Source organism: Erigeron canadensis, chromosome 8, assembly GCF_010389155.1.
Source record: "Erigeron canadensis isolate Cc75 chromosome 8, C_canadensis_v1, whole genome shotgun sequence".
In the NCBI taxonomy this organism is placed as follows: domain Eukaryota; kingdom Viridiplantae; phylum Streptophyta; class Magnoliopsida; order Asterales; family Asteraceae; genus Erigeron; species Erigeron canadensis.
Window position 1 is genome coordinate 28,484,630 of NC_057768.1, and position 22,212 is coordinate 28,506,841.

The 22,212-nt window shown below is 31.6% G+C and overlaps 2 protein-coding genes across 2 annotated transcripts; one reads left to right on the forward strand and one right to left on the reverse strand.

Annotated features, from left to right (window-relative positions):
- Positions 1-205: 205 nt before the first annotated feature.
- Positions 206-4,987, reverse strand: LOC122579128 (protein LAZ1 homolog 1). The gene is made up of 10 exons (XM_043751233.1): positions 4,764-4,987; positions 4,233-4,494; positions 4,071-4,127; positions 3,861-3,969; positions 3,309-3,493; positions 3,130-3,218; positions 2,668-2,923; positions 1,809-2,054; positions 1,069-1,395; positions 206-560 (listed from the first exon to the last, which is right to left on the reverse strand). Exons 2-9 carry the CDS (start codon positions 4,455-4,457, stop codon positions 1,135-1,137), a joined length of 1,428 nt encoding a protein of 475 aa, XP_043607168.1. The 5' UTR covers positions 4,458-4,494; positions 4,764-4,987; the 3' UTR covers positions 206-560; positions 1,069-1,134.
- Positions 4,988-12,200: 7,213 nt separating this feature from the next.
- On the forward strand, positions 12,201-15,738 carry LOC122610560. The gene is made up of 3 exons (XM_043783538.1): positions 12,201-12,344; positions 12,419-12,611; positions 15,398-15,738. Exons 1-3 carry the CDS (start codon positions 12,201-12,203, stop codon positions 15,736-15,738), a joined length of 678 nt encoding a protein of 225 aa, XP_043639473.1.
- The last annotated feature ends 6,474 nt before the right edge of the window (positions 15,739-22,212 follow it).

A 22,212-nucleotide genomic window follows, 5' to 3' on the forward strand; every position in this document is an offset into this window, starting at 1 on the left:
CAAGTAATAACTGATTACTCGGCCTTGTAATCCGATTTTCACAAACACTGAAAAGTGTCTAACACTTGCCATTATGGAAAACAGCCCATGTTGTGCCTTACGTTAAAATGAATCAGTCCTAACCAGACTTTGCATCATCTTAAGTTGAAAGAAGGGAATGAGATTGAATCCGCAGGAATGATAACCAGTTAATGACACTTCTGCCATCCTCTAACACAGTAGCTTCTAAATTTCTAATTTAGCTAAAAAACAACGATCATGAATTCATCATACATGACATACATTTTGTCTATCTTATTGACATCGTATATACTTGCTTATATACAGCCCTCATTCTATAAATCGGCCATCAGAATTACGTTGTAATAAAAGATTATCCTGCGTGATATATTAACTTAATTCCTAGGAAGAGTAAAGTAAGAGGCTCCTCTAAAATTATATACAAGGTGTTCAGTGTCCAATATGTTAAATCTTTGAAGAACTTTAATTCTGCTATCCAATGCAATTTGGAAGTATCACCCATCTTTACAGTGGTAATGGACCCAAATACCTTAGCCGCCCTACAACAAACAGAAACACGTCACAGAAAGCCCAACAATTGGATGCAAATTGTATCTGATGGCCTATATACTTAATGGAAGCCAAAAGTATTTAACTCATCAATCTATCATTTTTATGGTAAAAGTGCAAAAACTGGACACGGAATTTTGTAAGGAGGTGATTTTGGACAAGATACAGATAGTAAATACACAAGTCACGAATAACTAGATGTGGCAGTTTGAAATAATTTATGTGCAAATGGGTCAATTTGGGTTATATTTTACTGATAACGGGATAATGGTTGAAACTAAATAACAAAGGAAAAAAAAGGGAAGAGTAAAATAGTTTGTCTGGTCCATTACCCACTCCACTTAACCTACCAGTTCTACACTCTATATGAATACATCAACATGTTACATGGCCCTCGTCCAAAATCACTAAATCCTGAAAAAATTGTGTTCTTTTTGCCTATTCACAAGAATCAAGTAAATGAAGTAAATCAACTCGAAGAAGATAACATACACTTACCAGCACATAAGTTGACGATGTTAAGAATGTTCAAAAACTATTGGCAGTCGGAATAAGAAAGATTTCCTATTGCCAACGATGCCGCCTCCCTTCCGAGACGCCACTGTCACTAAAACTGCCTTCTACAACACCATCATTCACTTCAGGAAACTCTTTAGTCCATGAATTTAAAGGAATAATATGACTGTCATCTTTAGAGCTCTTTATTCTTTCCTCATGTCGTTTCACGTTTTTTGATATCTCATGAAACGTTCTATTTATTTTTGCTATTCCCCTTTCAACTGGCTCCACAACATGTGAAACTGTGTACTTCATGTCATCGACTATCTGTGAAAGGTATAACACCAATTAGACCATATAAATAAAAGTAGAGGTGACAATCAACCCAGTTACAAATTAATAGGTCAATCTGGTTTATGTTTCTATATCTAAGCGGTCAAGTGGATCAAATATTTAAATAGGTTGGAAAAGTCAAACAGGTAGAAACTCAATGGTGTATTCAAAGCCATAAAACAGTATAAAAGTGATCTATAATTGAAAGCTAGATTGATATTAACGTAATACAGTTCCATAATCAGATTCGGCACATCTATAATTAGGAAGTTATAAGCCGGATAAAAGAAATGATTGCAGAGGTTAACCCAACCCAGCCTGAGCTGTTATTACACGAATAAAAAAAAACTTATGTAATGTTACCCATTCCGCTGCTAATAATGTATATAGGTAGTTTCAAAACTTACAATTTCACCGCTTCCTACGACCACATCACGAACGCTCTGGTGTAACTTCATGCGCTTCTCTATGTCATCATGATTAGGAAAGCGAACTTTTGGGGTTCTCTCACAGTCTCGGACCTCATCTGGAGCAGGTTCTGATCCTAAAGATGCATAGTCGGCCATGACAGCAACATTACGCACACATCTTTCTCCCCGTTTATAAGGTACTGCAGGAAAAACATATAGATGCACCACCGCAGCAACAGCCATCTGTACAAGTTAACCACAAAATGAAACGTTTGTTAAAGTTCCATATACGTTAATCACAATTGGACAAGGCAAGATGGTTGAGCAAAATGGGTGTGATAATGGATGATGCGGAAAAACTTTTTATCCAAATCCTATATGAATAAATAATGCCTTCGAAATAAGCAATGTAGAAGGTTCTATGCATATATATACACACACACAGCCACACAGGGCTATTTAAGACCTGTTCAATGTGGTCTTTTTTAGGTAAAAAATTTTATTAGACCCATTCGAGATCTGCAATTGACCTATTTACATGGGTCAGAACTTTCACCTTTACTAACATAGAAAATCATATCCACTGAACACCTCGAGTAAAATTTGTAGTTGTCACTAACAATTATTTCCTTCAATAGCAAAAAGAACACTATCATTCCGAAGTCACCCTATTGACTAGCCCTTCCAATCTATAAAATTTGCAAGAGTAAACATATTTGGATTACAAAAGATTGCAATATCTACTCCGTTTTACTGTCATCATACATCTCTTCGCAGACAACATTCAACCATTTTTTTTACAACTTTTAACTATAACAGTGAGGAGAATTTAACCAAAAAAGACTTCATAACTCACCTCGATACAGATGATATAATCTTGAATACGCGTCTTTAATTCTTGTGCTAAGGACCCTTTAAGAGCTCCCATCGAAAAAAGAAATGCAACAGCGACACCTTGCCACCATGTTAGGAATACTATCGACTTAAAAGTCAGAAACTTTGCCAAAGGTTTAATTGGTGCAAGCTTGTCTTTGATCACTGAATAGAACTGCACGAGACAATACAAAGCCCAGCTTTGGCTGAAGTTAAGAACCAGGGCTAAGTATGGATAGCTGCAAAAAAATAAAACACCAATTAAGGCATAAAAGCTCCCAAATCATTGTACAAATAAACTTCTAATAAAAATGATATACTTTCTGTAATCATATTTTTCATATTTAATCGTATACTTTTAACCAAAATATATCATGGCTTGATATGAATACCCAACCCATCCATTTTGCCACCTCCATTACATGATATAGCACAAATGTCTTACGCATATCCCCATTCAAACTTCCCCTCTCCATAAACTCCAAGAAACTGAAAAAACATTGCTAGCAGGCCACATATGAGCTTCAATATCATCTGAAAGCAAGCATTTCCATGATAAATTAGGAAAGGATTATAAAATTCTACTGGAAATCTGGAATAACTAAAATATACAAAAGTCCATACGTATTGCACAATCCCGATTTTTACAGCTTGGTAGAAACCAGGACCAAGATACCACTCTCTCATCAAGCAACTCAATGGAAAAGGATGTTCCACAATTCCGTAAGTATATGATTCTTCTATCAGGGGGATGCTAGAACTGATCAGGCTTTTACTTTCCATGAACTTAATAGTATTATCCTCTCCACCTTCAATCGCCATAATAATTGTCAAACATATTAATTAAATAAAACAAACATGCCACAATACATAAAAGGATTGCGTACAGATAGAAACATATAATGTGCTGGTAAATGGTCAAGTTAGATACTAGGTCAAAACCACTACTTTGCCTGCATATGGGTAGATTATAGGCTGACCACTCGCAAACACATTTAACCTCAATACATCTTAAATTGCAAGCAATGATACGTATGCCTAAACAAAACCTAATCCGTAAAACTTATGACACATCGATTCCACTCTGTCTCTTTTCTTATCATCACCTTTAATCTTGTCATGTGTCATTTTACCCATATTAAATAAATAAAGAGAAAGTTTTCAGTAAGAACATACCTAAGCAGGCTATCAGGTATCTCTCAAAGCAATATAACGCAAACGCTTCATAACAATCCCGTATTATTTCATAGTTAAACGCAGCATCTGAATCATAAAGCGACAAAAACTGTCCACATTCCAAAGATTAAATATCAGATACTCTGACAAAACAAGACAAACAAAATATAGAAACTTAAACCACATTCGATTTCGTATAAACCCTCGTACCGATTCCACCGCATAAACAGGGACCATCAGAATAAGCCCGATTAAAAACTTCTGTTCCTGCAATAAAAACCAACCCTCGTTCCCATTAGTTTCTTATTTCCAACCCCCAATAATAACATCACTTCATAATACAAATATACGTTACAAAGACATCACAAGCACCTCGGGTTGGTTATACGCAGATAAATGCTCGAATATCAAATACATCGAAAGAACAAGAGCAACAAGTACACAAAACCCAGCACTAAATATCGTCCAAACGTAAAGTAACGAACGATCACCACCAATGCCAACCAGCGACACCGATAACGTTCTGCTAGTAGACTCCGCCAACGTAACAGTGCAAAACAAACAAACTAACACTTCTCTCCATCCAATCCCTCCCATCACAACCCTAAGTCTATAATAACTGCGAAAATCAGCACTGCATCAAAAACAGCAAAACTAACTAAATGAACATGAATCCGATATTGATATTATATCAATAAGCATTATTCTTCACATAATGTAAAACCCTAATTTATTTAAATTAGCATTATATAATTTTATTTTATGTATATTTTCTATTATAGATATAGATATATATTATTTAGTTATGTAGAACTAACACATTATAACAGAAAAATATAATAACTGTAGGCAACAAAAAATAATAAATAATCGACTTATATAATCAGAGTAAAAATTACTTACAATGTTAGAATTGAATGATTCTAAAGATAAAGGAGATTGATAATTTTGGATTTTGATTATTTATAATTTATTTATGTTTAAGTATTTTAGATATTATTTATTTTTTAGTTTTCTGGGAGTTGGGATGGGAAGACGTGGTGATTCGGGTGGAAGAAAGAGTTTTAGGAAGTCTCGACTGATAATAATGATAACTTATGAACAAAGTAATCTGGGCGAGCGAACGATGATAGATACGATGAAGTTTTCTTAATATCGAGTCAATTGTGAGGGTTGCTTATATAATTTTCTATTTTTATTATATTAATTAAATAATAGTCATTCCATTTTTTAATAATAAATAAGGAGGGAGGTAATGTGACGACGACGACATGTGGTTAGTGGTGGTAATGGTGTGGTTATTATTTAAAAATGATTGATGTAAAAAAAAGGTAATGTAGTTATTTTATGGGTTAAATGATATATGTTATGAATAATTTCATTAAAACTATTATAAATATATTTGGTGAAAATATTTAAGTTACTGAATAAAAGAGAGACGTAGTTTGGATAAAGAGAATTGAAAATTTTTTAAGAGATATTGTGGATAGATGTAATGTATAAGTTGAGAATGTGTTGAAATTTAAAGTATTGTTAATTTTTTAAAAATAGAAAATTGAAAATGGAGAAAAATTATTGGTTTTATAAAGAAATAAAGATAATATTAATTTAAACATGCTATATGATATGAGCTTTTATAATGATAACCTAACAACAATAGACATTTTTTTTTATAAAAAATATATATTATTTTTCATATTGGTACTAATATAATCCATGTTTCTTTTGAGTTTTTAATAATATAAGATTTTTTTAATAAGTTTCTATTTACTCAATCTCTGTTGACTTAAAAGCTTCCACTTTCGAACTTTGATCACATGACCTACGACTTGTAGCATTTATATCATTTTAAAAACTTCTATATACAATTACCTTAAAAAAAAAATTTTAACAATATTTTTTTATTTAATAATAAAAAACTTAATGCATTCAGTAAAAAAAAAATTTACTTAATCAACAAAAAATAAACGTCAATTATATATTTTTTACTTTATACATAATAATGTTAGTCAAAAGATTACTTAACTTTCTTTTTACGGTTAAATGTCATAATATTTTTAAATAACTAGCATATTATTAGTGTAATGCGTGGTTGTTATTAATTTCTTTAGACATATTTAGGGTGCGTTTAGTTCAAGAAAACTCTCTTGTTTTCCATTTTCATTTTCCAAAAAAACATGGAAAACAGAAAACGCGTTCAAATTGTAATTTTTTAGAAAAGTTTTTCTAGAAAATGAAAATTCTCTTTTCCAATTTTTGCACTAAAATTAGAAAACTGTTTTTTCAGTTTTTGTTTTCACTTTTCTATTTTCTAAACCTTTTATAAACCTAAAATTTGAAAACAAATGAATTTGAACATGTTTTCTAGTTTTCTAAAATGAAAAAATGAAAACTTCATCTTTTATTTTGAATGCGTTTTCAAAATTTTCAAGGTTTTTTAAGAAATGAAAAACCTTTTCATTTTCTAGAAAACTAAAAATGGAAAACTTAAAAACATTTTCTCTAACTAAACACGCCCTTAGATTTTACAATTTTAGTGTATAAGAAATTATTAAGGTTAGCAAATCTTAAAGCTTAGGCCTTACCCAACCATTATTATGTTATCTTTTCTTCCTCATTGTCATATCTGTTTCTCAATTCATAATACAGACAAGCCATATATTTTTCTCATCTCTTTCTAACTTTTTTCTTAAATAATTAATTTACATTCTATAGTAATTAAAATTTCTTCTATTAATTAATTAATGGTTGAAAACATTCAGCGGCCCACCTTAATTACATTTTTCTCCCGTTTTCTCACAACGACTTAATAGATGATTTTCTCTAAAAAGCATTTGAAAAAACCTCCATGCTAACCACATTCTTAAAAAAAAATCAGAAAACACATGAGAAAATGATGGTTGGCAAAGGCCTTAGGTATCAAAACGGATCAACCGAGCAAGAAACGTACGTATGGACAAAAACCACGGTTTGACCAAAAAAATTATAACATTGGCTCCTCCTGGAGCTTCAACTCGGTCACATTCAAAATTAAAAGAAAAGTTGGCACCTTTATCTATTGGAGAACTACTTAACATATCATCATATGAAGTGAGTTTTTTTCTTTTAACAAATTTTAGTCATTCTATTTAACTTTTGAGTTAGAAGACAGTGAGCACTTCTTGCCTGGTGGCCCTTAGGAAATTGCTAGGTAGTGTCGACTGTCTTCCTTCTATCCGGCCTCGATCAAAGACATCTTGAGTTTTCCTTCATTACGTGCTTCTATCAAGTGTAAAAAATGGTGCAATTCATCATTCTGGTGCTTGTGGAAGGCCCGAAACAACGTGGTGTTCAATAGACGACGTTGTACTTCTAATCAACCAGGTTATCCTGCAGATCAAATCTTTTCGTGTCCAACGGATAAGTTGAAGGCGAGAATGAAACACAAGGACATTCGATGGAGAGATATGGTGATTACATGCTTTTTGTAATTCAAGGATTATACCTGATGGCATTGCTTGATTATCATTCAGATGTACTCTTTTACATGTTATAACTCTTTGTTGGATATGTCTATTATAATAAAATTTGTTGGTCGTTAAAAAAAAAAAGAAGAAGATAACTTTGGAGTTGACAATATAAGGATTGACTTTTGGTTTAGGGTGAAACAGGAGATACGTTAGGAACACAATTATTAAACCAAAAATAGTCATTGAGTTGTATATTTTATGAGTCATGATATTTTAATTTGTCATGAGAAATGAGATATCTTCTTAATAAATAGTTTATCCGTCCCAATAAACTTGTTCACTTTTAAATTTTTAAAGTTAAATTTTATGACCTTTAATTATAAATATTTTTGTTTGTATTATATAATATTTGATAAACGTTATATGAATTGATTGTGTTTTAGATGTATGTTTCATTGGTATAACTTTCATCAACTATTATATAACAAAAATAAAAAAAATTTATGGTCAAAGTTCGTAAAGTTTGACTCTGAAAATTTAAAATTAAAAATTTTAGTGGGACTAAAAGAGTAACTTAATAGTTTTCTTAATACCTTAATATATAATAAGTGTAATTGACTTTTCTTTCTCTTAACCCTTTGATTTATCAAATGTCATGATCACATAATTAGGAGGAATTTTAAGATGATTGTTTCAGAAGATTTGTCAATTTTTTTTAGGCAATGATCTCTATATAAAATATTTTAGCCATGCAACAATAATATATACATTATATAGCTATAAAATATAATCATATAATACATAATTAAGGGTGTTCATCAAACTGCTAAATCAGACCAAACCGCGGTACTTAGATTGGTTTAGACGAATTGAGTTATTAAAGCCTAGTTTAGTGGTTTAAGTTTTGACAAACCGAGTTATTTGGTCCGGTTATGGTTTAAGCAAAGAAAAAATCACGAAAAATCAAACCGGACCATACTTCATACAATCACAACTTGAGAAGAAAACGACTTTATGTAAAGTCATAAAGCTTAAGCATTTTACGAAGATAAACATTTTTAAGTTCCAAATTGTTTAGAGTTTCATTTTAAAGAACACACCTATATTTCGAATTTATAATTAGTTATACATTTTTATTTTTTTAATATAAACAAAAGCTTTTTCATATTTAGATTATATCTATTATTAACAATTTAACACATAGATAAAGTTTTTATCAAAAGTTTAAATGTATTAAAACAAATAGTTGACCTATTAGTACTTCTTTAAATATGTATACTTTTAATTTTAAGTGTTTATTATGCATCTTAATACAAATCTTGACAAATATATACAAAAAATTATATGAAAATAAAAGAAACAAAAAAAAGTTGAAAAACCTTCAAACCGGACCGGCTTAAATAGTTTTATCTGGTTCATTCAGACAATATACGTGGTTTAGTTTGGTTTAATACATATTGAAACTGGAATTGCTAGTTTGGTTTGAGATTTTGTCAAATCCGAACCAAACCAAATCTCGAACCAAACCGGTCCATAAGCATGCTTACATATACTTTTAGGGAAGTGATATATCCACAACTATTTTTAGCCATTCACAAAAAATGCATTGTACAGTTATACATTGTGCTATAAATATATACATTGTTGTAGATGGCCGAAAAAAGACGCAGATATATCGTTCCCCATATTTTTATGTAGGGGAATGATATTGTTACAACAATATTTAACCATCTACAACAATACCTGCATTATACAGTTGTACACTGTACAATAAAATTTATATTTTTATTGCAGATGACTAATTAATGTTGTAACAATATGACTCCACTTAGCAACAAATGAAATTAGTGTGTGTGGATCATCTACTTTTTGCCTTTTGTATGCATTGAATGAGGTAAACGAGTAACTACAAAGAATGCTGGAAATTGAAAGGATGTAAGCAGTAAAGTGATGGCGGATCAGAAAGAAAAGGTGCACCTAAAGGAAATGATGGGCTAAAAGCTAAGGCTATATAATAAGTAAAATAACTATTTGCTCACACAAGATTGCCGGTTACAAACTTACAATGACTTGATGGCTTTGACATCATACCTATATGCCTCCATAGTTTAGGTCGGTAAGTTGGGCTAGCTAGGTGACAATTTTACCAGTACATTATTTAAAATTTTAAAGATAATGACACATTCTTTTATTTGCTTTATATAAACCTTCGTAGACTTGGCCAAACTATGTTACCAAGAACTTACGTAAGACTCATTTTCTTACTTTTTTGAAAATCATACACAAGAATTTTTTTTTAACCTCCATAAATTTGGCCAAACATCAAGTCAATGTAACAATTAACTTGTCTTAGAAACTTGCATTGAGGTGCTCTTAAATCTTAATAATCAAAGTTTATATGGCTTATATGTTATATCATATTAATGAGACTTAGAAACACATTTATTATAAAATTTTAGAATAAAACTTTATGCTATAAGGAGTTGAGCGTCCCCTCCTCTGTAGACGCTTATAGAACGCCGGGAGAACGTTGTGAGGTGGGCATTCCGGCCTGGTCAAACAAAGTGTACGTCCCTTTCTGCCCGTCCAACTTCAAACACAACCCTCTATCTCTCTCTGGTCTTTCCTTTTCCACTTTTTAATACTCTTAACCAATTATACAATGGTATATGACATAAAAAAAAACGTTCCTCTTAAAGGAAACATCACTCCAAGAAAAAGGACTTCACATGGATGCCCGGGGCTTCCTTTAGGAGCCTTTACTCCTGATAGTCTTAGGTAAGTTACATAAGAAATACTCGTTTTTTTTTTAAAATCAAACCCCATTTCTTTTTTATTGTGTTAGCTATCATGGAGAAAACTACTTAAGCTTCTTATACCACTAAAATTTAATAATGGCCAAACTTACATTCAGCAAGCATTGAATCTGTCTCATCAATATTGTGATCGAATAACGATATAGAATATTTCACCCGTTCTCTCTTTTTAAATTTTTTTTGATATACTTTATATGTTATCCACTTTTATTACCATTTAAATATCTCAAATACTATTTTGCCATTTTCTCAAATGATGATACAATCTACCAATTTTGCCGTAACTTTATTTATGTATATTTTTATTTTCTTATTGACGTACAAAATTTTTTTTTTTTAATGAAATTAATTGACAACACATATCTTTTATCTACTAAAATAACTACGGTATTTTCTATTAAATCAATTACTTTCACATTGATAACATATGGTACTAGCTACTGACGGCACCTGTCGTCGTCGTCACTATCAACAGTTGTCGCCACCATCATCACCAGGGATGGCAACGGACGAGAAAAAAACCGTAACCCGCGGATATTCATCCGTCATGGATGGGTAATTTCAAAAAAAAAATTATCGTGGATATATAACGGATATAAATATGTACCCGTTTGCGGATCGTGGATGGATAATGAATATATCATATCCGTCATGGATATATCCATTTAGCAAACCCGTCATATCCAACTATAACATATTTATTATAGTTGAAGCAACTTGATAATAATGCTTTTATTGACATAACTTGAGATTAATGTTTTTATTGACTTGATGCCGTTGATCTTAGTGGCTAAAGAAATCAACTCAAGTGCTACTTGGAATTTGGAACTTTAGTAGTTTTATTGAGTTCATTTCTTTTTAAAAAAAGAGTAAAAAAAGATCTAGTGATCGATTGATTCTTTTTCTTGGAGATTTATTGTTTTTTCTTTTTTGTCTTGTTTTTATTAATGGCATGTGAACAATTGTGCAATGGTTGTTCTTTGTTTGGTATGCATGTCTTTTACTGTGATGGTTACTATTAGATTTATAATGAAAACCGTGAATCTATCCGCGAGCTTGTATACCCGCGAATGATGTACATGGATTAAATATTTAATCCGTTTGCGGATATCCGTGAATTGACGGATCAAAAAAAACCCACGTGGATGGTAATAGGAAAAGGATACCCGCATTCATTACCCGCAGGTGCCATCCCTGATCATCACAATGCCATAACCACCTTTGCCTTATTCTGCGGATAACTCTAACGAAAGAACAATGTGTTCACGTTAGTTGATAGTTGGCTTTAGTTGGTTAATCAAAAAGGCCTACTTTGATTCATTTCGTTTACATGAAAAAAAAACGACAATCTACACACATCAACTGTTACCAGAAAACACAACTGAAACACGCTATTTTATGTAAAACGTTGCGTTTATTGCCTCGTTTTATATAAAACACCGCATTTGACCGGTGTATAGATAGTAAAAGCTATAAGGAGAATTACACGTGGTCTGACACACATGTTAGTCATTTCTCCATTTTAGGTACCGTTTAACCTAATACGTAGCGTTTTATGTAAAACGATACCTAAAACGGGGGAATGACTAACATGTGTGTCAGACCACGTGTAATTCTCCTTCTACACCGGCCAAACGCGACATTTTATATAAAACGAGACGATAAACACAACGTTTTACATAAAATGGGGTGTTTCAAATGTGTTTTTATGAACCGTTGACGGTGGTGTATTTATAGTATTACTAAAAAAACCATATTGTAAAAGAAAAAATATATTTTTGTTAAGTAGAGAACCTAAATTTATCTAGAAATGAACTTCCAAACAAAAGATAAAATCCCTAAAATAGCTAAGCAAAGTTGTAAGGAAAGCTAATAATTAATAAACTTGCAGAGAAAGTACAAACAGTAATTAGTAAAGTTAAAAGATCATGATCATAGGGTCAGAAGATAACTTTCTCCACCAAATCTAAACTGTTAAATGCATATCATGTCTCAAAAAGTAGTGCAAGTAAAATCCCTTTTTTCATAAACAAACAAGAAAAGCTTCAATTCTCAAACCAAACTAAAAGAAAAAAATGGGATGTTCAAAAGAAGAAGAAGACAAATGCTTCCTTTTTGAGATGGATTTCCTTGAGTCAGAACTAAATAAACCAACCAACTTATCCTCTTCTTCTTCTTCTTCACAACCTCCTTGCAGCTCATTTCATCTTTCTTTGCAGGTTTGCATTTATTAATTTTTGGTTAAAGCAAATATATGTTGTGGTTTTAATGATTTGTTTATTAATTGTGTTAGGAAATTCTTAGCAAGTCATCACATGGTGAGACAGAGGTGTTTGAGAAAATCTTGTTTTATTTGAAAGAAAGTGGAAATAAAAGTGGGAAAATGTTTAACCTTAATAAATGGATTATTATGAGGTTGAAAATGGACAACTATGAAGCTTCTCTTTGTGAGACCTCTTGGATCTCCACTTCTGGTCAGCCCACAGGTTTCTCACCACCCTTAGACTTCAACCTTGATAACTAGCATTATTATGTTAAATACTTAAATGATACTCTAAACAAACCGAAGATAATAGCATGTGTTTTTTTAGAACCCAGACTATTCTATTCTTAAACTACACCTATGACTAAAGTCAAAACTATGAGGGAATACTTTTCCAAATTTTAAAAATTAAAAATCAGCATCAATATCATATAGAGTATCATCCTAAAGTCAAACTTTTACTTTTAATGGCATGTTTCTGAAAAAGAAGTGATATTCGTACCAATTATTTTGATCTATGTACCATTGTTATGCATTATTGACTTGTACAATTAGATATGCGGTTTGTACATAGTGATACATTTATCAAAAATGGTGATACGAATATCAATTTCTTTTTGAAAACCCATTTTCTGATTAGCTTATTAGGATCAGAAGGGTGATGTTGGTAACATTTTAGTTTAGTCAAATAAGAAATAAACTTTTGTCTCCTTTTAACAATAATAAATGATAAATGATATAATTTGTTAGGCTTAACTATATGTTTAAAAATAACAAATGGCATATCAAAAGTTAAGATTAAAAGAAAGAATAAATAGAAGCGCCATGAATTATACATGTTTAGACCTACCAGATAGTCATATATATTATTACTCTTACAATATGGTGGTTCATTTGTCTTTTTAGAAATTTTCTTTATAAGTCAATGCTTACACCAACTACTTGAGATATAAACCAATTCTTTTCGAACAAACTTGAATCCACATCCTTCAGATTAACGGGTCACCCTAATATGGCTAGACGACTGAATTCCTTTCACTTTTGGGATTGGTAGATCACCTTGCATCTATTGAGATTCGAACTTGAACCTCCACATTTAAAAGGTCCATTTTAAGATCATATGTACACATCAAAACCTTTAGTCATACGATACAAATAGTATATTGCACAATGTAGTTAAAAAAAGGTATGGATTAGTAGCACACTACACTGTTGTTTATAAAAGTAGTGTGTTGCACAATGCCACAATGCATTAGTTGTGTTTGTCTAAAACTTATTGTGTACATATCAGTTAAGAGCGTTAGTTAAGGTTCTTTGGGATTTCTTTTATAATATAGATTGTGCATTTAGAAAAAGAGCGTTTATGCTGCATTTTCTCTTTATAAAAAGCATATAATCATTTTTTAAATGTGTCAACACACTACTTGCCAGTTTCCATTGTTTATGTTTTACAAACGCAGTATCAGATAATGTTTCTTAAAATGCAATCTGAAACATCTCGTAAACATAACTTCAACTTGATATCTAAAAGTCAGGTGTTTTGGCTCTAGATTATATGTTCTTGTTTGCCTTGCAAACCTACCATGTCATGTTTTTGCTTAGCTGCATGTTTATTATATGAAGAAGGCCATCCTTAAATTTCTTTGGCAGCCCTGTATGAGGACTATATAACAGTCCTCTAAAAGCAGAGACAAAATAGTGAAATATGTATATTATCGAAAAAGATACATAATCAATAGTTTAGTGGTCTGTATTTTAATTAAAGTAATGTAATAAAAAGTTAACTTTATAGCTTTTTAAGATGACAAAAACGTAACTTTTGCTCATATCATGGCATCATGTAACTGTAGGGAACAAAAGACAATCTAGTTATTTTATTATTGACAAAGTGTGGTTAGCCCACTCGGTAGAGCCTGTAAGGGAACAAAAGACGATCTAGTTATTTTTATGATTGACAAAGTGTGTTAGCCCACTTGGTGGAGCCTCTTGCCTTTTCGGCTGTAAGGTGAAAGGTGTGAGCTTGTCATAGGTGGCACCCATAAGTCAAAAAATTTTGGTCATGCATTTGGAAGGTGAATAATAACTTTTACTACATTTGTTTTTTTTTTTTAAATGAAACTCTATGGTTGAGAGTTCCAGACTAAAACTATTATACTTTATAATTTGACTAGAATACTTGTGAAATCCTAGCTAGTATGGCTGAATGCTTTCTATAATGATATACGAAAAGGTGAACTAGTGTGGTTGAATTCTTAAAAGTTGGATAGTTTAAGAGACATTTCTCAATTCCATCTACTATATTAGATTTTAGATACGTTAAAGTACTATTAGTTAGTGTAATTTGCTCTTTGAAAGGAGGTAAGTTTCTTGCTTATTAGACTCATTATATATTTGCTCTTTCAAAGGAGGTAAGTTTCTTGCTTATTAGACTCATTATATATATATGTCATGCTAATGCTAATACCCGTACGATGTACGGTAGCTAGGTTATAATAAACAGTATTTATAAATATATTATATGTTTAGTTAGAATTTTGGATTACCTAAAATTTTTAGTTACACATTAAAATCGGAGCTTGTAAACATAGTGGATGACAAATAGCCTTTGTGATTTCGGATCGTAAGCTCAAAATTTTGAAGTTTTCATGTTAATAATTTATTATTATAAGTAATATAAATAATAGGAGTTGAAGAATTGAGAAAAAAAAAGACAATTTATTAATGAGAAAACGATCAATTAAATAATGTTATAATGTCTTTGATATTAATAAGCCAAGAGTTAGAGTTTAATTCTAACTCTAATAAGGAAATTGAATCTATATACAATTTAAAAAACTAGTTTAATAAAATAAATAAATTATAAGGAAACATGTCGATCAAAGATTATGCCACGTGTCGTTTCAAGAACATGTCAATCATGTTTTAGTTTATTGGTAGATATCCTTATTTCTTGATGCAATTAACTTGTTCAAGTAATTATCCACATTTAAAAAGTGTTTCGAATCACAGGTGTGTACGAATATATAGACGTGATGATGAATGATAAGGACCAAAGTCTGAGAAGGTTGATTGTGGATATGGATTTCAAGTCACAATTTATTTTGGCAAGACAGACCCAAGTCTACTCTGACCTTATCAATGCTTTGCCAAGTATATTTGTTGGAACAGAGGAGAAGCTCAACTCTATAATATGTTTGATATGTAAAGCAGCCAAACAATGCCTTCAAGAAAAGGGTCTCCACATCCCTCCATGGAGAAAAGCAGGATACATGCAGTCCAAATGGCTATCTCATAATTGCAAAAAGGTTCCTTTTTCACCCTTGGAGAACCACATGCAAGGTCATGTCTGAAACCGATACCGAGTAGCAACTTTTGTTGAAAGTAGAGGGAGAGGAAGAAAGGTCTCAAAATTTTGATTGTGGTTTTTTTGGGGTGTACTTGGTGATTTGAGTGTATTCTGGATATGGAAGTTAAACATATGGCAAGTCCATCTATGTATAGTAGCAAGTACTAGTTAAACCATGCATGAGAAAAGAGTGAGGGAGAGAGTGAAGAAAAAGGCCTCAAACTTTTGGTTGTGATTTTTTTTGGTATACTAATTTAGTGATTTGGGTGCCTTTTTTAGTATGTAAGTTTACCATATGGTCAATTAATAGCATGTCTTGTGTTTAACCTCTAATCCTTTGCAAATTTGAGGTTAAAATTCTCTTCTTTGATCTTTTGATAATTGTGAAATAGTAATATTTTGCCAAGCAAGTCCACCAACTTACACAAAATCATCGAAGAAATGTCCTTAGAGGTAATTTTGTTGATGAAATTGACACTGAGATCAGGACGAAACACATGAAAAGAAGGGATGACTCGGTCACTCGGGCACTTGTTTCTTAGCGCATAATGTCAACTTAGCAAACAAAATGTAAAATCGCAAAATGACAAATCTTTTTTTCCTTTGTTGGTTATAACGGTCTTTAAAATATAAGCTATTCATTAATGGATCCAATTTTGTCACGTAGTGACCTTTATTGCTAATGGTCTTTAAAATTGTCAAAACCAGTCACTATTGTAACTTGGTGTGGATACAAAGCTATGTTAAAAGCGTTATGTTATGGGTCGCGTTCAATCAGGTCCTTTAGTCGTATGATATACTATCTTCATTTTTTATACGTCAACTATTTACAATGATCACTTCTAAAACAAATAATGTACTATAAATACATTCTTAACTTCAAAACAAAAAAGTTGGTGGCCGAAACTTAAATAGCCAAAAGTCTACTATTATTAAGGTAGTCCTTAATTGTATATATATACTAGGTTTTTTACCCGCACGATGTGCGGTTATTTAAAAATGTTGTTTTAGTTATATGAATATTTATAATAACTTTTAACAACTATACATTATCTAGGCATGTAAATATAAATCTATATTATCATTAAATGAAAATTTTTACATTTATTGAAATAGATAAATTCAAAATATAGCTCTTATTATTTATGAAAATTTTTGCATTTATATAAAAACATACGTTATCAAATATTCATATTAACTATCACATATTATACTTCATGCAATACTAATGAACATAAAATGAAGTTAAAATGTAAATATAATGTAAAATCATAACGATCTTTTATTTTTTGTAAAGTGATATGTGACTTATTTGAATTTCATTACACTCTTTCAAAGAAAATAGTTTCATAAAACTTACTTCATCAAATAATAAAATTCATAAAAGTTGAAAAGCTTTAATTAGATAAAGTTAGAAACCAAATTCAAATTATAATTAGATTACAAAGAACAAATCTATTATTCAAATTACGTTGAATTCACCTAGTAATTGATAATAGTTTTTATAAAACGTAAAATCACCACCACGAAAAGGATAAAAAACTATGTTACAATGTGATATATAATATTGGTTATATCGGATAGTAAAATTAAGAAATAAATAATTTGAAAACCAAATATTTTCCAATTTTAAAAATAAATTTTAAATTCATACGGTTTCTATTATGATATAGAATGTGATTTTTGACTTTTATTTTTGTAAGATTTTGTTTATATATAGAATTTATTTTTATTTAATTTAATTGTTTTAGATAATATAATTTTGTAGATTTATATATTATAAAAAAAATATAGAGATGCCACATAGGATAAAGACCTATGTGACAATTTTTAAAAATAGCTTTAAATTGTAGAAGACTTTAAAATGCTAGGATAACTATTGTTTTAATATTTATATAGATATAATAACTAGTTACCGAACTTGGGCGTTTCCCCGGAGACATAACATTGCTTTTAGAAACTTTATACAAACGGGAGTACTTTCCTTTGTTGCTTATTCAAAAATGTGTATGATAATTAATTGTCGTGTACAAAAATTATCATGTTACATGATCAATTCTTTTAATAGTTGAAGGAATAAAAAAACGAATGTTAATCATGTAACAACTATATGATTAACTCGGAAAAAAATGTGACAAAACTGAGGAAAAAAAAACGCGCTAAAGTCATAGTATTATATGTAAAGTACAAAAATATATGAAAAGTTCCATGTAATTCATTGTGGAAATTAAAAAAAAAATGAACGCAAATATTATATTAATTTTGTACAATAAAGTGTAAAAAACCAAGAATTAGTTAAAAGTAAAGTAAACATAAAACCGTAGAACAAAAAGACACAGTCATGTTTTTTGGTTAAATTGGACGACCCATACACAACATCAATTTGACACAAAATATTGTATACTCCAACACCCGATAGAGATTTGGACTTGATTTGCAGCAACTTTTATAACTCTAGTTAGACACTAAAATAGCATCTAACAATTATTAGTCCCTATTAGAGAAAATGACCTAACTCCAAGTTAGAAAAAAAGACCTCAATTACAGTCGTGATTGTTATTCCTGTTAAAAACGCATACAAAACTTAATGACCGTTAGCGCTCCTTAGAGTTTAATAATATTTTTTTAACTAAAAGGACTATTATTGCAACAAATTTAACGACAAGGACTATTTTCGTTGAAAAAGATGGTCACACGGATATCTAGTAACGGTATATATATATATATAGGTTTAGATAAAATAAAACAAGTATTAAAGTTAAACAAATAAATCAATAGGTTTCTCTTCAGTGAATATCACCGTGCATTATGAAAATTATAGTGCATCAATTGCTTTGTGAATCTTCGTGCATCAATTTAACAATGATCTAAGGGTCAAAGTCTTGTCATATTTTTATTTTAATAATTATTTTATAATACCCAATATATATAGCATAATGTGAATTCAATATTTGCACCTAAAATTAGGCGTATGGGCTATATAGACTTTAGCAAAGAGCATATGTGCATCGAGAATGTCAGGATTTGGAACCCAAATTCTAAATATCTATGAAATGTCCGAACAAAATAGTTTCTACTTTCTAAGATGGTTAAGATAAAAAACCCTCAAAAGTCAAATCATAGGAAACAAAGACCTTTTGTACTTTTACGGTTTTACCCATTACACATATATGGTTTCTCACTAAAACAAGCTCACGATGATACAACACTAGTTTTAATGCTCATAAATCATGTAAATAGATCATATGTATATCCTAAAAAAATGAGAAAATGAGTAGAATAGTATCCATGTACATAAGAAATTTCTTCTTTTAAACTAGTAAATTATCTAATTTTCATCATCTAACGAGTATTCCTCTTCCCTTTTTGAATTCATCTATAGGTTATGTGAAATATTAGATCCTTGGGACTTAAGTCATGTGTTGTTTAACCACTAGCTTAAACCCTAGTGGCCAGGGGTATCTTCTAAATCCACTATGTGGCCTCAGGGGTGAGTTTATCCAAGGTCTCAAATTCGAGTATTGGGGTTCTTATCTCAAAGGAATTTTCTATGAGAAGGGGGTTGGAGGTCCAGAAAATCTCTGATTAAAATTGTCTCCAACACGTCTGAATCGAAACTCACTTTACACATTAAAAAAAAAAAAGAAGTCATGTGTTGTTTGATTGTACCTATTGACATTTTTTGAGTAGAAGCTCTTAGATATACCAATTTTCTTCATTAGAAAGTACTAAAGTTTCATTAGTCGATTTACTAACTTCTACTTAGATCTCATGAACACTCAAAAAGCATAGTAATCATTGTGGACTAGCCAAATAGAAGCACGGTGCAGCGATGAGATGATGAGGGTGATAGATCATAAACTATGATAGGTCATAGGAGGTGATCGATCATAAGGGTGATCGGTGATGGGAGTGATCTACCTGACGGGACCCCGCCTTTAGCCGTACGGACTCCGCCCTCGGATTTAAAAATTTACCGAAAGTATATCGAATGACATCTCTAATAAAAGAACATGAAATTTTAAGAACACCCATATAATTTCTATAATTTATCGATGTACGGTTATTGAGATAAAAGATTTTGAATGAAGTAGAGAAATAAAATGATTTACAGACGAGAGAGATAAATGAGTGGTTGGGATTTAAGGTGATGATATTCAAACTAATGAATAAAAGATAAGAGTAATTTGGGTAGATCAAATTTTTTTTTTTTTTTGAGAAAATGAAAGTGGATAAATGTTTTATAAGGTAATATTAGATATTAGATAAATTATCGACACTATATTTTTCGTAATGATTTTAAATATTTTAAAATCTCTATAATCAAACATCAAGTTGAATCTCCAAAGTATCCAACTTAGGGGTGTTAGGGGTTGATTGTTTTGGTAGATTTTTAGATTATTGTGGTTACAAATCGCATATAATTACTTTTTAGTGTTTGGGAAATAAAATTCAAAAATAGATTATTTGCGTTTTGGAGGATAGGAAACGTTGTTTTCCAAAAGCATCTTACTCCCTACTGCACCAAAACGCGCTTGCAACAAAAAAATTTCCTTCCACAAATTTTACCCTAATACCCTTAATTGCCTCTTATATATACCTTATAGTATTAAGGGGTGCTTGGTTCAAATAAGGTAATAGGATTGGGAAACATAATGGGAATGCTAGGTAATGCAATCAAAGCATTCCTTTACCTTAATGTTGCTTGGTTTGTAAAATTAGGTATTAACTATTAACCATGTAAATGTATGTTGCTTTCTGCCTATTTTTATCTCTCCCATAGTCCCATCTGGATAAGAGATCTAAAATCTCACTTCAAGATAATTCAATATAATGTGTGAATTGTGATGTGTCGTTTTCTGCCTATATTATCTCCCTCATCTGCCTCTTTATGTTCGGCTACATCAACTACCACCGATCGGAAATCATCTGCCTCCTTTTGTATATTATATATATATATATAACAAAAGTTTTACAATGATCTAAAACGTAGATCTATGCTTTTGGTTGTTCCAAAAAAAAGTAGATGTATGAATAACACCACCCACCCACCGTACACATATATATACCACGACAATGTTGATGTATGAATAACACACACACACACATATTTACCGAATCATGATCCTTTGTAACGTGGTTGATGTTATTGTCGAAGGCGGTAATGAGCATATTTACAGCAGGGTGGTGGTCGCGTCATGGTGATGGTGACGGTAATGGTGTTACACGGCTAACTGCTTGACTGGTCGTGGCCAGAAGTGGGTTCGAGTATGGATGAAGTATTGTGGTTGATGTGATTGTTGGAAGCGTGGGGTGGTTGTATTTGTGTGGTGGTTTTTGTTTTCCGAAGAAGGATGGGTGGTGAAAGTGTTAGCGGCGGCCCATTGAGGATGTTTAGTGGCGGTTGTCGGAGGTGATGTCGGGTGGCGGCAGTTGGAGGTGATGTCGGGTGGCGGCTGTCGGAAGTGTTAGGTGGTAGTGGTGGTAGAGAAGGGAAGAAGAGATTAGTGGGTAATGATTACCTTACCCCTCAATTTATTGGGTAATGCCCCATTACCCATTACTAGGCATTCAATACCTTTACCATGTACAACCAAGCATATGTTTTCATTACCTTTACCATTCCTTACCACCAAAACCCCCTTACCAGGCACCCCCTTAGGGGGTGTTTGGTTCATGGAATTTCTAAGAATTCAATGGAATTGGAATTTGAATTCCACTCTTTCCCTTGTTTGGTTGGAGAAAATGATGGAATTGGAATTCAAAACTTTCCATCAAATTCCTTAAAACAAAGAATTCCCAATTCCTTTACAATATCAATGGAAAGTTTGCAATTCTATTGGAATTGAAACAATTTTACTAAAAAGCCCCACATAATGAAAATATATTTACCTATGTCTTGAGCTTTGTCTTCCTCAACATGTCCACTGCTACAGTGCTATACCGCCACCAACCAGCCAACCACCGCCGCCAACCACCGAACCCAGTTACACCGTCAACAACCACCTGACCATGTACCATGGTAAACAACAACACCGTCTTCCTCAATACATCACTACTATACCGCCACCAACCACCACCACCACCGATGACCACCGTCAACAACCACCTGACACATTTACCGTGGCAAACAACACCTGATGCTTTTGTATATAGTATTGAGATGATCTATTGAATGAAAATACATGATCTATTTTAGTTGATATATATATATATATTATATATATATGAGATAGATTCATTTTGAAAAAAAATGGAAGAAAGGTGGATGCAGATTACAGAGGACGAGAAAGTCAAAGAAAATAAATAAAAAGGAAATGAAGTAGGTGGTAAATGGGATAGTGTGAGGAGATAAAAAACTAGAGTATATAATATATTTTTGTGAACATAAAACTTATTTTTCATCCCACAAAAATAAGCTGGAAATTTTCTATGAAAAAAAAATAGAGGGTAATTTTGTCATTTGTCATAAATTACT

Bases quoted from the DNA above. Each gene is read 5' to 3' on its own strand.
- LOC122579128 (XM_043751233.1), bottom strand. From the start codon at position 4,457: ATGGGAGGGATTGGATGGAGAGAAGTGTTAGTTTGTTTGTTTTGCACT. The intron at 2,055-2,667 runs GTGAGTTATGAA...TAACTTGTACAG, and splicing joins ATTATATCATCTGTATCGAG to ATGGCTGTTGCTGCGGTGGT. The intron at 1,396-1,808 runs GTAAGTTTTGAA...TACCTTTCACAG, and splicing joins TCGTAGGAAGCGGTGAAATT to ATAGTCGATGACATGAAGTA.
- LOC122610560 (XM_043783538.1), top strand. From the start codon at position 12,201: ATGGGATGTTCAAAAGAAGAAGAAGACAAATGCTTCCTTTTTGAGATG. The intron at 12,345-12,418 runs GTTTGCATTTAT...TAATTGTGTTAG, and splicing joins CATTTCATCTTTCTTTGCAG to GAAATTCTTAGCAAGTCATC. The intron at 12,612-15,397 runs GTTTCTCACCAC...TTCGAATCACAG, and splicing joins CACTTCTGGTCAGCCCACAG to GTGTGTACGAATATATAGAC.